This window comes from Equus caballus, chromosome 14, assembly GCF_041296265.1.
Source record: "Equus caballus isolate H_3958 breed thoroughbred chromosome 14, TB-T2T, whole genome shotgun sequence".
Classification (NCBI taxonomy): Eukaryota; Metazoa; Chordata; class Mammalia; order Perissodactyla; family Equidae; genus Equus; species Equus caballus.
The window spans coordinates 88,655,683-88,671,684 of record NC_091697.1 but is presented as its reverse complement, the minus strand read 5'-3'; the positions used below and the strand labels follow the sequence as shown (position 1 = coordinate 88,671,684).

Below are 16,002 nucleotides of genomic sequence, written 5' to 3'. Positions count from 1 at the left end.
AGCAGTATAAATGTCAGATAATATCTCACAATTCTTTCTTTCCCTGTTACCGATTTCGATAAGTTGCTTCCTGTGAAATCTGTTTTCATCTAAGGTTTATCAGAGTTGACATCATGGAATGTGCTAAGCAGGAGGATGTGGTGGTGGGACAGCAGTGTATTTTCAGTCAGTTCAAGTGGAAGAGCAGTCATTGGGTACCTCTTATGGGCCCTCAGACTCGAGCATAAGTTCACGTGTTCCAGCTGGTACCAACAGCGTGGTGACACTGTTGGCGCCCTAGAAATGGAGGTGTCTCGTGGTACCCAGTGGCTACTCTGATTCTACAGATTGGGGCAGAGAGCTTGGAGCACTGTCCCTTCCAGGAGAAGAAGAGGGTGGACACTGCTTTTATGGCTCTGACTTCTGATGGAGGCACATTTAAGGACTTTGAATATTCTGAGACCCACCTTGGTCATCTCTCTAGCCCAGAGGATGTGAGGTTGTTTAAGGCCTTCTTCTCACGTCTCCTAAAGTCAGACTCTCCTAGAGCTGACCTCTCTGGAAACTTTTCCTAAGATGTTTCGAATGCTCAGTGGACTGTAGGATTTATTTTCCAATTTACTGACCTAGGACTATCTTTGATTAGGAACTAACTGTCTATGGCAGCTACAGGTTGGAACAGATCTTGCTGGGTTCCTCTACCTGGAACCACCTTGGAGAAGCTGCACAATCCTTTCAAGGGGCCTTGGCGCCTTGGGATACTGGCATGGAAGCCCTTCCCTTTGATTAATCTTCATTCTTTGTCCACCAGATGGCTCCCACCACAAACATAACTAGAATAAGCCCCTCCTGGCTTCATCCAGGAGCCTGAGACCCTGACTACAGACCCTAGCCAGGTGCCCTAGCAAATATAAAAAGAAAACACACATTTCAGACCATACCTCTCTTCAGGTTTACTGCTTTAATTTTTAGATTTGGAAGATTTCCTATGTTTGTTACTGAATACTCTTAAGTTTTAAACAAGTCATGAGCCCTCTAGTGAAAGGTATTAGAAGTTCCAAAAAAGAAAATTCTTTTTTAAATTGAGTTAATTCTGGTCTTGCAGCTGCTGCACAGTTTTAGAGCCAGTTAGAGTTGCTACTGTCAGTGTTAAAGACTGGTTATAATTTTTGCTTAATAAAAATGAGAGCATTGATTCTCATCAGAGTGCGTTATTATTATTATTTCAATACCAGCAAATTTGTATATTAAATAAAAAATTTGACCAGATTTGAAATAATAAGAAAATTTGGTGTCTCAGTCATCCTCTCAGTAGGGTAACTGAAGCTTCAAATTTTAGGTTTTATCTTGCTAATTAGGAAAAGTGCTCAGAAAAGCGATAATAACTATAGAACAAAAGCACTTTAAAAATAGATAAAAGGTGTGTGGGGAAAAGGAGTCACAATGAATAATCAAAAAGTTAAGTTGGACACTGGGATATTTTCATTGGGAAAATCACAAAAAGGTAATCCATTCGTTATATTAAATATTTATCATATACAGTGTTCTTGGTTCCTAGCTACAAAAGAATGTAAGAAGTTTAAGGAGGGATAAGAAAGAGAATTACAGTAGTCCCCCCTTACCCGAGGGGGATATGTTCCAAGAACCCCAGTGGATGCCTGAAACCATGGATGGTACTGAACCCTATGTGTATTATGTTTATTCCTAACTAGCAGGCTCATGGGCAGGTAGCATATAGAGTGTGGATACACTGGACAAAGGGATGATTTGTGTCACAGGCAAGGTGGGGGACAGAGCTGGACGGTGACAGATTTTGTCATGCTATGGCGCACAATTTAGACCTTATGAATTGTTTATTTTTGGAATTTCCTATTTAATATTTTTGAACTGTGCTTGACACGGAAAGCAAAACTGCAGATAAGGGCCGACTACTATTCATGAAAAATCAGATTCATAGAGAAACTGTTGAAAAAAAACCCCAGAAACAAACCTAAGTGATTGCCTAAGTCGGGGATGGGGCAGTGGGGAGTTATTGTTTAATGGACACTGAGTTTCAGTTTGGGAAGATGAAAAAGTTCAGGAGATGGATAGTGGTGATGGTTGCACAACAATGTGAATGTACTTAATGCCACTGTACTGTACACTTAAAAATGGTTAATGGTAAATTTTATGTTTATTTTATCACAATAAAAACAAAACAGACATACCTGGGGACTAAAGCCTGGGGATGAAAAATTGCAAGGATTTAGTTTAGCTAGCAGAAAGAATTACCCCATAGCCCTAGAATCGATTATTAAGGGCAATTCTAGAATCTCCTTCTCTGGAGAGTTAAAAACAAAAGGAAACAGAAAACAATGCATAGATTCACTTCTGAGTGTGAAGGCTTAGAACGCTGACTTCTTCGGGGCTTTTTCTAGGCTTTCTGTTCTACGTTGGATGACATAGTCAGCATTTTTGTTGTTGTTTAGTTTTAGGTCATGAAGGAAATGGCTTTATTGTCCGTTTTCTCTTCTTTCCCTTCCTGCATCAGCCGGCATTTTCCAGGCCATGTGTCTCCTGATCTGTGCCGAGATGTACCAGGTGTCCAGACTGCAGCACATCTGTGAGCTGTTCATCATCACACAGCTGCAGAGCATGCCGAGCCGGGAACTGGCGGCCATGAACCTCGATATAGTTGACCTGCTCAAAAAAGCCAAGGTAATTGGCCCTGTGTATCTGGTTATTTGGTTTTTTAAAAATCTTATAAAAAGTCATACTGCTTTTAAAAAATTTCTGTTTATTAAGAGATATATTAGTGCTTGTCTTGGTTTGGAATTTTGGCTAACTGAGGTTAAAGTACCCTCACAACAATTTCTGTGGCTAGATAATTTTGAAGCATAGGGTTTTTGAGCAGTCCATTTCTAAGGAGATAGAATTTTCCAATATGAATTTTTTTCAACTGAATAGTGGCCCGTATTAGAATCATTTGGGTATGGTACTCTATTACGTTGTATAGGCATTATAGGAAATAGAGTTTACATTGAATTTCCCCAAAACGATCACATCTTAGGGTTCCTAAAAGGAAAATGACAAAATTGGTCCATACATACGATAGAGATGGTTCAGCTAAACTCATTTATTTGTTCATTCATTCATTCATTCACTTTGTGAACATATGTCGAAGTTCCGGTATTGTAGGAGTTATGTAGGAGGTATTGATGTACCTCATTAATCCTTTCGGAATGCCTTTTGTTGATATGTCTCATGGTATCAAGAAAATATTCAGTAGAAACATTTGAGTTGAGAATCATTACAATACACCATGCTTCTTCTGGCTTCTTCTAAGCTTGGGCTGTTTTGTTGTTAAGAATTATATTGCCACACATCTAGGCAACAGAGTTTACACAATTAAACTAGTTGTGAGTAACTACAATTACAAAGACTCTAGCATATGAGTTGGACAAAGGACTGGGCCAGGTCTGTAAATAAACTGGGTCTGCTTTCTTGAAATCTGCTTCTGGAACTCTCAGACGTTGTCCCAGTCCAACATCTGCCACCTCCTCATGACAACTCTCCTTTATCCCTGGGAACAGGAAGTTTACCTAGTTGAGTCATCCTGCCCTTGGTTAGTCCACCCTTCCATCCCCTGCCTTAAGACAGTGCAGGGCTCATGCACATGGTCACGTGTACTGAGCTTGCAGTAAGCTGAACCTTCTAGGACTTTTTCACGGGAATATATTTGACCCATCATTACCGACTATCAAGACTTCGTAAAATATGATCTGGCAGACCACATATTAGTTATCCTACCAACTTTGACATCCAGAATTAGAAAAATATGACAACTTTGTCTTCATCCAAGTTGCTAAAATGGAGCCACACAATGGGCCAAAAGACACACCTGTGACAGCCAAAGGCTTGCCTCCAGGTTGAGATGGATTTAAGCAACATGTATATTTCTGGACATAGAAGGGAATTCATTTAAAGCATATAGGTCTTCTCTTACTTTCTCCTTAACTGTTTTGAAGTTCATTTCTCTCATAATCAAGTCTTAAGATCCTATGTATTTAATATGAGAGATAAAAACAAATTAAAAAAATTGAGTAACTCTGATCTCTCTTTGTAATATATTTACATTGAGCTTGGGATAAATACCTGCCCTCTAGATTTAGTTTAAAAATTCTTTTTTATTCTTTCTAGCATTATCACAACCTCAGTTCATTTTCGATGTGTCATTTTGATGCTGTTCTAACAAGTCTGTCATACTTTAAAAAATTGGACGCCAGCTCCTCTTTCCTTATCTTGTAGTATCCTTTTAAATAGTTTATGCAGAAGAGAACTTCCTGTATGGTTGCATTGATGTCTCTAGGTGTTCCCCGCCTCCAAACACATAGGCACTTGATTCCTTATCAGCGAGCGTCATTTATGGTTGCATTGTCATAAGTTCCTCCTGACCTGCTTTCCCTGACTGTGTGGTTTCTGACTACCTGATTATCCTTATTTTTTTCCCTTCAATTTTAAAAGTCTAAGATACCAGCCCTTTTTGAATTTTACTGTTTGTTTCTGAAAACTTTTCTATGTGGTAAGATTAAACCTACAGCTACTAGTTTTCCTTTATTCTATTCCTGGTGGTCCCTAATTTGGCAATTATGAATCCCAGCTAACAGGATAATGTTTCTTTCCCACTTCTCTTTGAAGTTCCTAGTTTGAGGTTCCACTTTACCAGCCAGGTCATCTGGTTGGTCAGAATTCAGTTAACCTTTCCCTCATTGTTTCTCTGACTTCTGGGAGGTGAAATTGTCTTTTAGCAGAATTAGACTTCCAGTAGCTCCCGGAATAATCAAACTTTCCAGTTACTCTGTTACCATCTCTGCCAGTTTTGTATTCTGTATCAGGAAAGCATTAGTTCATATCTTTGATATAGTTGAGCAGTTTTGGTATCTCTCACTTCTGCTTGCACTTTCCCCTAACCTCTCAATTCTTTACCATGGTCCTACCTTCAGCTTCATATATTTCCATTAAGTTGAACTCTTAACATGCAAGAGACGCGTCTTTCCCTTAATCCGATCAGTTCCTTCAGATTGAGGTGGAAATTTCCTTATCTTTACTTCCTTTAAACCTTATTCAGCCAAACTTTCCTATGAAGTCCTATTTACTCTTATATTAAAGTTTTAAACTCAATTTCTTCACTTATAATCTGTACATTAATATTTGGCTGCTTCAGGCCACCAGTTTTGTTTCTGACCTTTTTCTTGTGAGTTTCTGGATACTTTCTCCACCATTATAATTCTTCACAGAGCTGTTAAAGGCTATAGCATTTGGTTCATGGTTTTTTTTGTTTTAATGCCTTTCTTTTTTCTTCTGTTGTTTATTTCGGTTTAAACCAATTTTCTCAGAACAGCATATATTCTTTCAAAAACAGTAGTTCTTACAGTGAGATTCATTCTATCTCTTGCCAAGAGCCCACAATTATGATATCTTAAATCTGGTCAACAATGAAATCCTTCATTTTAATCATGTTTTTGTAGCCAGATATTCATTTCTGTGATGTCTCTTCTCTTTAAAGTCACTGTCCTCAGACAATGTTCTAAACTTTTTTTGTAGGTTTTCTGCTCTGGTGGCTTTTGTTAAAATAGCTACACAGTCTTGCTCTATTCCCTTGAGATCACTCACATTCATCTGCTGAAAGATAAGGTGAAAAAAGATTGTTAAAATGTGACATGGGGTTAAATAAACTATAAAGTCTCTTAGAATTCAAAAATTCAGATTTCGTATAATGAAAATCAGAGACCTATGAATTTATGTGTTAGAATATTCCCGTGTTTTAACTTTTCAAAAGAGTGATACTTTAGTTTCTTCCTTAGCATCTGAGATTACAAATCTTTCTTCAATTTAGCATTATTTATTGCTTATATAGTATTTTTGAGTGTCTTTAAAAGAGCTATATTTAGTCTAAAGATGGAAACAACCTAAATGTCCATGAACAAATGAATGGATAAACAAAATGTGGTATATACATACGGTGGGATATTATTCAGCCTTAAAAAAGAATGAAATTTTAATACATGTTGCAATGTGGATGAACCGTGAGGACATTAGGCTAAATAAAATAAAACAGACATAAAAGGACAAATATTGTATAATTTGACTTATATGAAGTGCCAAGAATAGTCAAATTCATAGAAAGAAGGAAGAATACTTGTTACCAGGGACTGGGGTTGGGGAAAAGGGTACAGAGTTTCAGTTGGGGACGATAAAAAAGTTCCGGAATAGATAGTGGTGATGGTTGCACAATAACATGATTGTACTTAATGCCACTGAACTGTAAACTTAAAGATGGTTAAAATGGTAACTTTTATGTTATGTGTATTTTACCACAGTAATAATAAGAGCTGTACTCGTGCACCAAAGTTGCCTGCCAGCAAGTTGCTGTAGTCTGGATTGAGTGGTTAAGTGGATCAGTGAGTGTCACTGGGTGGGTACCAAGGTGATGATGTCATGGCCAAGTTGCTCTAAGTTTCCCTTCCATTAGCTGTTGGAACTTAGAATGAGAAATGTGCTGCTCAGTGTAACAGTACATTCTAGTTAAGAGCAACTATTCAGACATAAGCTTCCCATAGAAATATTTATACGTTGCAACCCATACCCTTAGAATGATATTTCCTCCTTAAAATATTTTTTGGTTCACTCCTCAGGTGAACTTGTTTAGATATGGCCAAGGGTATACCTTTGCTAACCATAATCTTTTCTCTGCTACACAGATACAAGTGTAGTTAGTGAAGGTCATGACTTTAGATTAAAAGCTTAAACTAAGTCCTCAAGAACCTCAAATAGTCTGTTAACCACAGACGCAGCCGTGCATCTGCTTCAAGACTTCAGCCACTCCAGCAGCAGTAGCTCATTGTTTTTATGAGCCAGTGTCTTCATTGAGGTAATTTTGTTAGTATTTGTTAATAATACTCCGTATTCCTTTCTGCTGTCAGAGTAGGCTGAAGGCTGCGTTGTATACAGACACATTAAACATGGGTTTGGGCTCTCCATGAGTCCACCCAGACCACTATTAATCTGATCATCACGGTGATGCGTTATGAGCGGTATTGTTTCACTTTCCATTTTTCTTGCAGTTTCACCACTCTGACTGCCTTTCCACCTGGCTACTTCATTTCATTGCCACTAACTACCTCATCTTCAGTCAAAAGCCTGAGTTTCAGGATCTTTCAGGTAGATTGCCAATTACTGTTTTGAAAAGAAATCTTTATGTTGTTTGTAGATCTGAGACGTAGTTTGTAAGAATAGTAGTTTTAAAAAATAAAAAGTCACTGTAATTCATTTCCTTTTAAATACGCAGTGTGGGAACTGATGACACTTTAACTTATGGTCACCTGTGTTACATAAGAGGCTTGACCTGCGTTACACCAAAAGTTTTCTAATGATTGGTTTATAGCTCCCGTTTATTTTTAAATACATTTTTTCCCCTAAGTAGAGAGCTAAGGTGTCCTCAGGTGGCATTTGGTTGTGATAAACGAGATCTTGGTTTTAACCACCTAAGGCAAGCAAAATTTAAACAGTATGTATTTTAAAATTTTTTCTTGTAAAGGAATTGTAACTATTATTTATTATTTACAATATGTAGTTCTATTGTACTGACATCTGTATCCACTAAGTATATCTATATAGGAGTTCATTATATTACATGGAAATAATAGATTTTATTGATCAAAGTGTTGCAAAACTTTTTGAGCAGAGAGTATACATAATGTGATTTTTAAGGTAAATTATAAAGATTAAAACCAGTCACAGGGTGAGCTGCTCAGTGCTGCCTAAGAGGAAAGAGAATGAAAATAGAATAGTCATCAGAGTAGACCATCAGTTTAGATTCAACGTTTGCTCATGTTATTACCTAGAAGAGACTCAAAGAATAAGGAAGTTAAATAACACCTAGTCAAGTAGTTTCAAACTCTAAACAGAGAAATCTCCTTGGAGATGCCTGGAGGTCTTCTGAGATGGGGGCAGAGAGTGGAGAGAGGGGGAGGGCAGAGGGAGGGAAGAAGAGAGGCTGAAATTTCTAATTCTTTGACTCCTCCCTTGCACCTTCAAACAGTAGTTGCACTTGTATTTGTTTTATATTAGAATTCTCCATAAAATTTTACCTGTAAACGAGAACTTGCTGCTAAAAGATGTGAAAATCTCCGGTTCTACTCAGCTACTCCTTGTACAGTTAAGGAAACCAAGAAACACTCAGTCAGTTTTGGGCGGATGTATTGGCAGAGGTATTTGGCCAGTCAAAATTAGGCATTGTATGCCTACTGGGAGCCTCCTTACGTAGAATTCACCTGTTAGTGCAATAGAGTAACATAATAAATCAAAGCAGAACAATAGATATTTACTAACCATCTACTTTCTGAAGGAAAAAACAAACTGATCCATTCATAAAAATAAGGCGTGCTTCTGCTTGCTGTTAGTGCCATCTAGTCAATTCCGACTCCTAGCGACATCGTGTACAGCAGAGCGGAACCCTGCCCAGTCTTTTTGCGCCATCCTCTCACCTTCCAGCACTCTAGCAGACGATGCTTCACTGCTATTCACAGGGTTTTCTTGGCCATTTTTTTGGAAATTGGTGGCCAGGTCCTTCTTCCTAGTCTGTCTTAGTCTGGAAGCTCCACTGAAACCTGTCCAACATGGTGACCCTGCTGGTATTTGAAATATTGGTGGCATAGCTTTCAGCATCACAGCAACATGCAGCCACCACAGTATGACGACCAACAGACGGGTGGTGTGGTTCCCTGACCAGGAAATGAACCCAGGCCACAGAGGTGAGAGCACTGAATCTTGATCATTAGACCCCTGGTTAGTTAGTAGGGACATTGTTATAGAGTTATTCTTTAAGAATTCAATTAAAAATGAAAGTGAGTGAACCACCTTCATTGTGCCACCTTAGGTCACCTTCATTTATAAAAGAAGAGCAAGATTATTTGTCAGTTGCTCTTCTGTATAGATGTATGATACACATAGAGTACTATTGCTACCTTGGGAGAAAGATGCTTTATAAATCCTTTGAGTTATTAGTTTTTATTTTATTTTATTACTTATACAATTGCCTATACAATATGTTATGACCACCCGGCATGGTGAGCAGCAGGTCTCCAGGGCGTAATCTGAGAAGGCAGGGTAAGAAGATGAGGCTGTGTCAGTGATTATCTTATGTTCCTTTGATGGGCACTGAAAGGGCATCTTGAGTGCTCTGACTCAGCAGTACCTGTTCATGTCCGCGACCTGCTGTGATGTGTCCTCCTGGGCAGAGGAAGAAATCCCCGTGTAGATAAGAGAAAACTCGATAGTCTAAATCAGTGGTCGCAAACTGGCAGTCTGTGGGTTAAATGTAGCCTGCCAAGGGGTTTTATTCAGCCCACACAGTATTATTATTTTTTTAGTGTCAATATTTAAAAATTGTAACATGTAACATTTTAAAATTCCAAATTTCCGCTTCTTTTGAAAAGCTGGGATGTGGCTACTCTGGGCCCATCTTCCTATGTGGCACCAACCCAGAACTGAGCAGTGGCTGCCCATTTTAAAGGACCATGTCCTCTCCAGAGTGTCATAGTCACCTCTCTTCCCTATTGCCTTACACTAGGACTACTTCACATGGTCACTTAAAGTTGAAATGGGTTCTTAGCACAATCACTTTACAGCTTCCTTAAAGAACTGCCCATTTCTGGCTTCAAAAATTGTCAAATTATTATTGGAATTCTGTGCATTGTTTCCTCTTAACTGAGAATTTTTCTTCTTTAGCGGTGTTTAGAAATTGAAAAGTAATACTGGAAAAGATCTCAGGTCAATGCTGGCACTGATACATCAGAACACAGTTAAATAGCTTACTAAGTGTTAGATGTATTTTATATACTGGACTCTTATGAAAACAAACAGCAATGCACAGGAATATGAATTACCCTTGGTATTTAAGGATTTGTTACTCTCACAGTTTAATTTTCAATATTATATTTTGTATTATTTATTGTGGAGGCTTTTTTCGTGTTTTGTTTTTTGCTGGCTGCCAGAGCTCATCTGTGATGACTTTTCTCTTTTTTGTCTTAACTCAGGGAGTAGTCTTATGTAACCTTTGCTTCCTAATGAAACGTATAACTAATTTCCCTGAGCAGCTAGGTTGTTCCTTTTTGTCCAGTCCTGCATCCTGGATCAAGACCTTCATAATCCAAATTATAATACATGAAGTTAAACAGTAGATGGGGAAGTGGAAACTGACTTAGCAGAAGGAAACCTAAGTGCCCTCATGTTCCACCACACGCCCAGCTGGTTGAGCAGTCTGGGATAGGTTGCTGAATGACCAAAGAAAAGACCCGGAGACAGCAAACGAGACACATGGGTCTACTGGAGAGTTACTTACAGGAAAGGTCCATTGGCGGCTGGCTGGACAGGAAATGTGCACTTGCTACCACCCACTGAGAAAAGCTTGCTTAAGTAGGCAGAGGAACAAAGCCTGCATGCTTGCCAAGGGGGACTGTCCCTATATGACCTGCATTCCAAGGACCGGAGTGCCCCCTAGAGGGCCTCTGTGTTCTCTCAGACCTGGAGGGTCTTTGTGCTAACTGTCCCATAAGAAAGCAGCTGGGTTGGTTAAGCCCAGGACTCTTATCATCATGAGTGCTGGTGCATAGCCCAGACGAGGAACCTCCAGGACACGTGGTTTTAAACGGGGCATGCTGGGTAGTGCCCCTATACCTCAGAAAGGAATACTGATGAGAACCAAGCTGATTCACCCAGCAGAATACCAAAAGCCTTAGGAATTCGAGGGAGTAGCTATTTCACAAAGCAGAAGGAGGCTTGGGGCTGAAAGTAGTATAATTAGTTGAATGTTAAGAAGGTTTTGCTACACTCCCTCCCACCCAGACAGGCAACTGCTTCTCCCTCATCATCACAGGAGATGGGAGGTTTATTCCCGGAGAAATTAAACCAAAAAAGTTATAGAATCATGAATTCTAGGGAGAATTGGGGTAAGAAGCTGGATTGAAAACATGGGGGTCATGTGAAAATATACACATTGTATAGTAAGCCTCCAGCCTCCTTCCCATATCCAGATTCTAGAATTCTGGCAGCCAGGTATTTGCCATCTTGAGTCCCATACTCTGGACATGAAATTGAAGCATCCTTCTCTGACCTCAGAAAAAAAACATATAGGTACAGTCATTTGGGAATTCTCTCAATGAACCCAACAGATATCTGCTCAACCATGGTGCAGTGTATTCCACCAGTCTAGTTCTACCCATGCCCAGAAGATTTCCAAACAGCTTTCCAGCATCTCACTCTTAAATACAAAGAGATGACTAAGGATCAACAGATATTTGAGGTAATGTCCAACATGAAAGATACCAAAGCCAAATCAAAATGAATAAAAACAGAAGAGAAGGAACTTAGAGGAACAAAGAATAGAAGGAAACCTAAAATTAATATCCTCAAAGAATAAGAGATGTGTATCCATAAAGCAGGGATAGAATGTTATAGAAAAGAAACAGCATTCATGGAGACAGAAAGTAGAATGGTGGGTGCCAGGGACTGGGGAGGGGAGGTAGTCGTTGTCTGATGGGTAAAGAGTTTCAGTTTTGCAAGAGGGAAAGAGTTCTGGGGATTGGCTGCACAACATTGTGAATGTACTTAACACCACTGAACTGCACACTTAGAAATGGTTAAGATGGCAAATGTTATGTTATGCATATTTCACCATAATTTAAAAGAAATAATAAAAGAGCAAGAAGTCGTTCTTGGAAATTAGAAATATGGTAGCAAAAAGAAAAAAACCCCAACTAAATAAATAAAGGAGTTGAAACATAAATAAAAAGAGTTGAAAGATAAAGGTAAGGAGATCTAGAAAGTAGGACAAAAAGATAAAGAGACAGATAGGAGAGAAACAATTTTTTAAAAATTGGAGGCTCAATTCAGGAGGTGAAGTATCTGAGTAATAGAAGTTAATATAGAAAAAACCACTGGGGAGGAAATTATCAAAGAAATAATATATGAAGTTATCTCAGTACTGAAGGACCTGAGTCACCAGATTGAAAGGATCTGCTAAATGCTGAGTGCTGAGCTAGATGAATGGACGAGGTCCATCACTGAGACATGCAAGAACACCAACTATAAGTAGGAAAATCTAAAAGTTTACTGGATAAAAAAAAACCAACACAGAATACTTACCAAGGACTATGAATCTGAATGGCAGTGGAGTTCTTAACAACCTGGGAAACTAGAAAGCGGTGGAGTACTGCCTTCAACATTAAGAGGGAAGTTTTCAACCTAGAACTCTATACCAAACCAAATTATCAGCTGTGTGTGAGGATAGATTAAAGACTAAAGACATTTCATCACAAGCAAGGTCTCAAAAATACTTATTCTGTACCCTCTTTTTAAGGAAACTAATAAGGGTTGTGGTTCACCAGAACTAGAGAATAAACAGAGTGAAGGGCCTGGAGGCCAGGGGTGGAGGGATATGACACAAAAGCATGAAGCGGGCCTGGAAGGCAAGAGTGCCAGGGCTCTGATGAGAAGGGAGGTCCCCAGGGCAGCAACTGCAATGACACCAGTACAGGAGTGGATAGATTACCCCATAACTGTGGCTGGGTGGAAAATAGAATTGAGAGGACTGTAAAGAGTTTGAAAGGTTTAGTTAGCTACAAAGAGAACTGATTAAATGAAAAAACAAGTTAGTTATCATCTCCAGGAAAAACAAGTCCCATTTGAAAAAAAAGAACATAATCAAATATTACCTGATTAATCAATGGACAAGATGTATATAATTGTAAATCACATAATAACTTAAAGCCTGGTGACTGATTTAACCCAGAGTTGTGTTAAATGATTGTGGAAGGCTTGAGGAAAGGGTAGGGGTCCTATAGCAGAGCTTGGATCTCTTCTCTTAAATAAGAAATCAACAGTTAATATCTAAACTTGATCTAAAATAAGATATATTCAATTAACATTCTTTTTCTAAAATTTTTAGTGGAAGAGCGCAGTTTTGTTGAAAAGCACAGATGGCCGTCGAATATGTACTTGAAGCAGCTTGCGGAATACCGGAAGTATATTCACTCCCGGAAGTGTCGTTGCTTAGTAATGTAACCTGACGTTTTTACATACATACGCTCTTTTTATTATTGTGAAGAATGGGATACCTCTGGGTTCCAGTAAAATTCTTCTGACCAAAACCAATATGGGCGTTAAAAAAAAAAAACAGAAAATCACCATACTGCTTAATGTTTTTCTTAGTTCTATTGTGATCTTAAAAGGGAACAAAATCTATGTAGGCTAAAACTAAGGCTTCACCCTAGTATATAAAGCTGTTGTACATCCATTTTTTCCCTTTAAGATGCCTTATTCCTCTAGTGATATTAATACCCCTCCCAGTTAAGCGATGTTTAAGTTTTAAAAAAATCATATAAGATTAATACAGAAATTTCATCATGTCTGATTACTTGCTCTATAAAAATAAGGGGCATTTCAGACCCAGTATGACTATATAATGAGAAATCTAGGGTAAGGCTGATCAATCTGAAATTTTAGGAATAGAAATTTACATAGGATTTTGAAAGTAAAATGCCACTTGGTTTCAAATCAGTGACAGTGTTTGAACCATCGTGAAAAAAAATTTCTGTTTGTATCTGGACAACCCAACTGAGACACCTTGTCTCTTCCCTGGGATTCTGGTTAGGCAGGAAACCTCAACAGGGCTGGCTTTATGGCCGTGTAACCTGTGTAGTTGCACAGGGCTCTTCACTTGGTTTCATGCTCTGCTATCACCACCTTCAAATTCTTAATTATGTTTGAAGAAAGGCCCCTCATTTTCACTTTGCACTGGGCCTATAGTTACGAAAATTTCCTAGCAAGATATGTACCATGTTTTCTTGCCAAATATCGTTCTCTCTGAAAGCAGAAGAGAGGCATTGACATCAAGGAAAGAGAAGGAGGCTTGCTGAGGGAAGGGATCACATGGGGTTTCCCATCTTTGGGGAAGTCTGTACCACCCAGGGCCTCCCTCCACTACCACTTTGGCTGGCAAGTCAGAAATACATCATGTTATCTTAGCTTTAAAACACTTACAGTTCTGGCTCTATCACAGATGAACAATACTTTCTCTATCGTTCTGTAAGACCAGGATGTTGGTAAAAGTGACTGACCAGCATGACTTTAATGTGCATTTATAAAGATGCTCATAGTAAAAGATGCTTTCTAGAGAATTCACTATCGAAAGCTCAAGACTTTTTTGTTGTAGAGTATATACTAGGATTAGGATGTCAGTGGCTTGAATTGTTTGAATTCTTTCTGGGGACCGCAAGGTTATTTGATGAAGGGTAGCATGAATCTTGTCCTTCAAGGTTACCCAGTAAGTTAAAAGAAAGGATAAAAAGCCTTGTTTCATGTAGAGAAAATGGTACTAGGATAGAGGACAGAATTATAGTTTCTCTTGTATCACATGTCAACAGAAGTAATTACATTAGAAACTTACAAGCCGAGAGATGGAAAACTAGATTACTATTTATTCTTAGCATTATTTTTATCTGTAATTCAATATTAGAATATATTTTTCTTTTAATTTCCAGTGACCTTAGAATACACATAGTTTTTCCAACTATGCAAAGGTTTGGTTAAACAATTTTATGCCATAGTATTAGACATAATACTATACAGTTAGTCCTTGGTTGTGTACCAACACTGTCAGAGTAAAACAGTAAAAAGTCCCTACATATATCTTCTAAGAAACCTGATTTTAATTGGATTGTGTTGATGAAGATTACTGGAATGCATTTTATTTGTTTTTAATTTTAATCACTTGGATTAATCAACTCTTGGCAAATCTCATTTGATAAGGGTTAGCATTATAAAGAATAGATGCTGTAGATTTTTAAAAATTCATTCACATTTAAGACCTTTTAAAATGCACTGTTAGCCTTTCGTTCTTCATAAGCATATTCTTACCCCTATGTGGATTACAGTACTTAAAATTCTAAATCAATAACTTTTAAACTAGGAAATTGAAAAATAGACATTCTAAAGCAAAATAAAGTATTTTCTTGAAAATACTATTTAACATTTAAATAGACCATAGTTTGTTTTTAGGTTGTTTGGCCTGAGCGGAAGTTGGTTTTGAGAGCTGGTGCTCTGTTGGTGTTAAGCATGTAGTTTTTATTATGAAAGTTCTTTATCACCTGTGTTAGTGACACAAACACACAGATGTCATAGCTCTCCAGAGCTAGTCAGAACAGTAATCAGTTTTTAAACCTAGGCTCTTCAGTACCTTTGAATTAACTCAATTTAAAATAACAAGAAATTTAAAAATACTTATAAACTATCTTGGAGAAAAGAGTACTCTTTTTGAGTGGTTTTTTTTTTTTTTAATTGAAAGATGATTTCTGAAGGAATATATGCTTTGTGCTGATCTCTCCTTCAAAATATTTGCAATCATTTTAATTAGAGAAGATCCTGTATGGTAGAACTAAGGCCTTTTCTTCTTGGGCCGTGTTTTCACCTTATATAACCCTTTGTATACTTCTGACTACTCTGTGCTCCTATTATGGGCGAGTAGGCTTGTAATATACAAGTTTCAGTAACATAAGTGAAATTCACCCTGTCACAAGCCAACATGGTTGCTTCACATTGGGCTGTAGCAGAAACTGAAGATTTGGATGAATTTGACTTCTAAGACAGCTAAACTTTTCAACTATAATTTAAAAAACTACACTACACTGATATAATTAATCAGACAAAAATGTCCTCAAGAGTACTTTATTTTATTTAAAACATCTGTTTAATTCTACCTTTAATAATTTTGCAAAGAAGGGTATGTGTGTATTTTAATATAGCCTGACCTGAATTTGTATGTTTTTAGCTTTAGTATTTAACATTTTGTAACAAATAAACTTTTTTTTTAAAACAAGCATAACACAGTGTCCTGAGTTATTTTACCTTGGATGTTGAAATGCTGAAATAAATTTGGGAATACTGCCTTTTGTTTCTCAAGCATAATTATGTGTCACAGATAATTTC

General features: G+C 37.9%; 2 protein-coding genes across 3 annotated transcripts in view; one reads left to right on the top strand and one right to left on the bottom strand.

Annotated features, from left to right (window-relative positions):
- RHOBTB3 (Rho related BTB domain containing 3) overlaps window positions 1-15,898 on the top strand; it is a 52,651-nt gene extending 36,753 nt beyond the window's left edge. The window contains exons 10-12 of the mRNA XM_001503702.6: window positions 2,510-2,676; window positions 7,083-7,179; window positions 12,965-15,898. Coding sequence (XP_001503752.2) covers window positions 2,510-2,676; window positions 7,083-7,179; window positions 12,965-13,080 — 380 coding nt within the window. The 3' untranslated portion in view covers window positions 13,081-15,898. The remainder of the gene's footprint in view (window positions 1-2,509; window positions 2,677-7,082; window positions 7,180-12,964) is intronic.
- Window positions 3,075-16,002, bottom strand: part of GLRX (glutaredoxin) — a 44,496-nt gene continuing 31,568 nt past the window's right edge. Inside the window, exons 3-4 of one of the 2 annotated variants that reach the window (XR_011425176.1) lie at window positions 8,109-8,291; window positions 3,075-5,640 (exon numbers count right to left, since the gene is read on the bottom strand). The gene's annotated coding sequence lies outside the window, so the exon portion shown is untranslated. The remainder of the gene's footprint in view (window positions 5,641-8,108; window positions 8,292-16,002) is intronic. The other variant, XR_011425177.1, reaches the window with a different exon arrangement.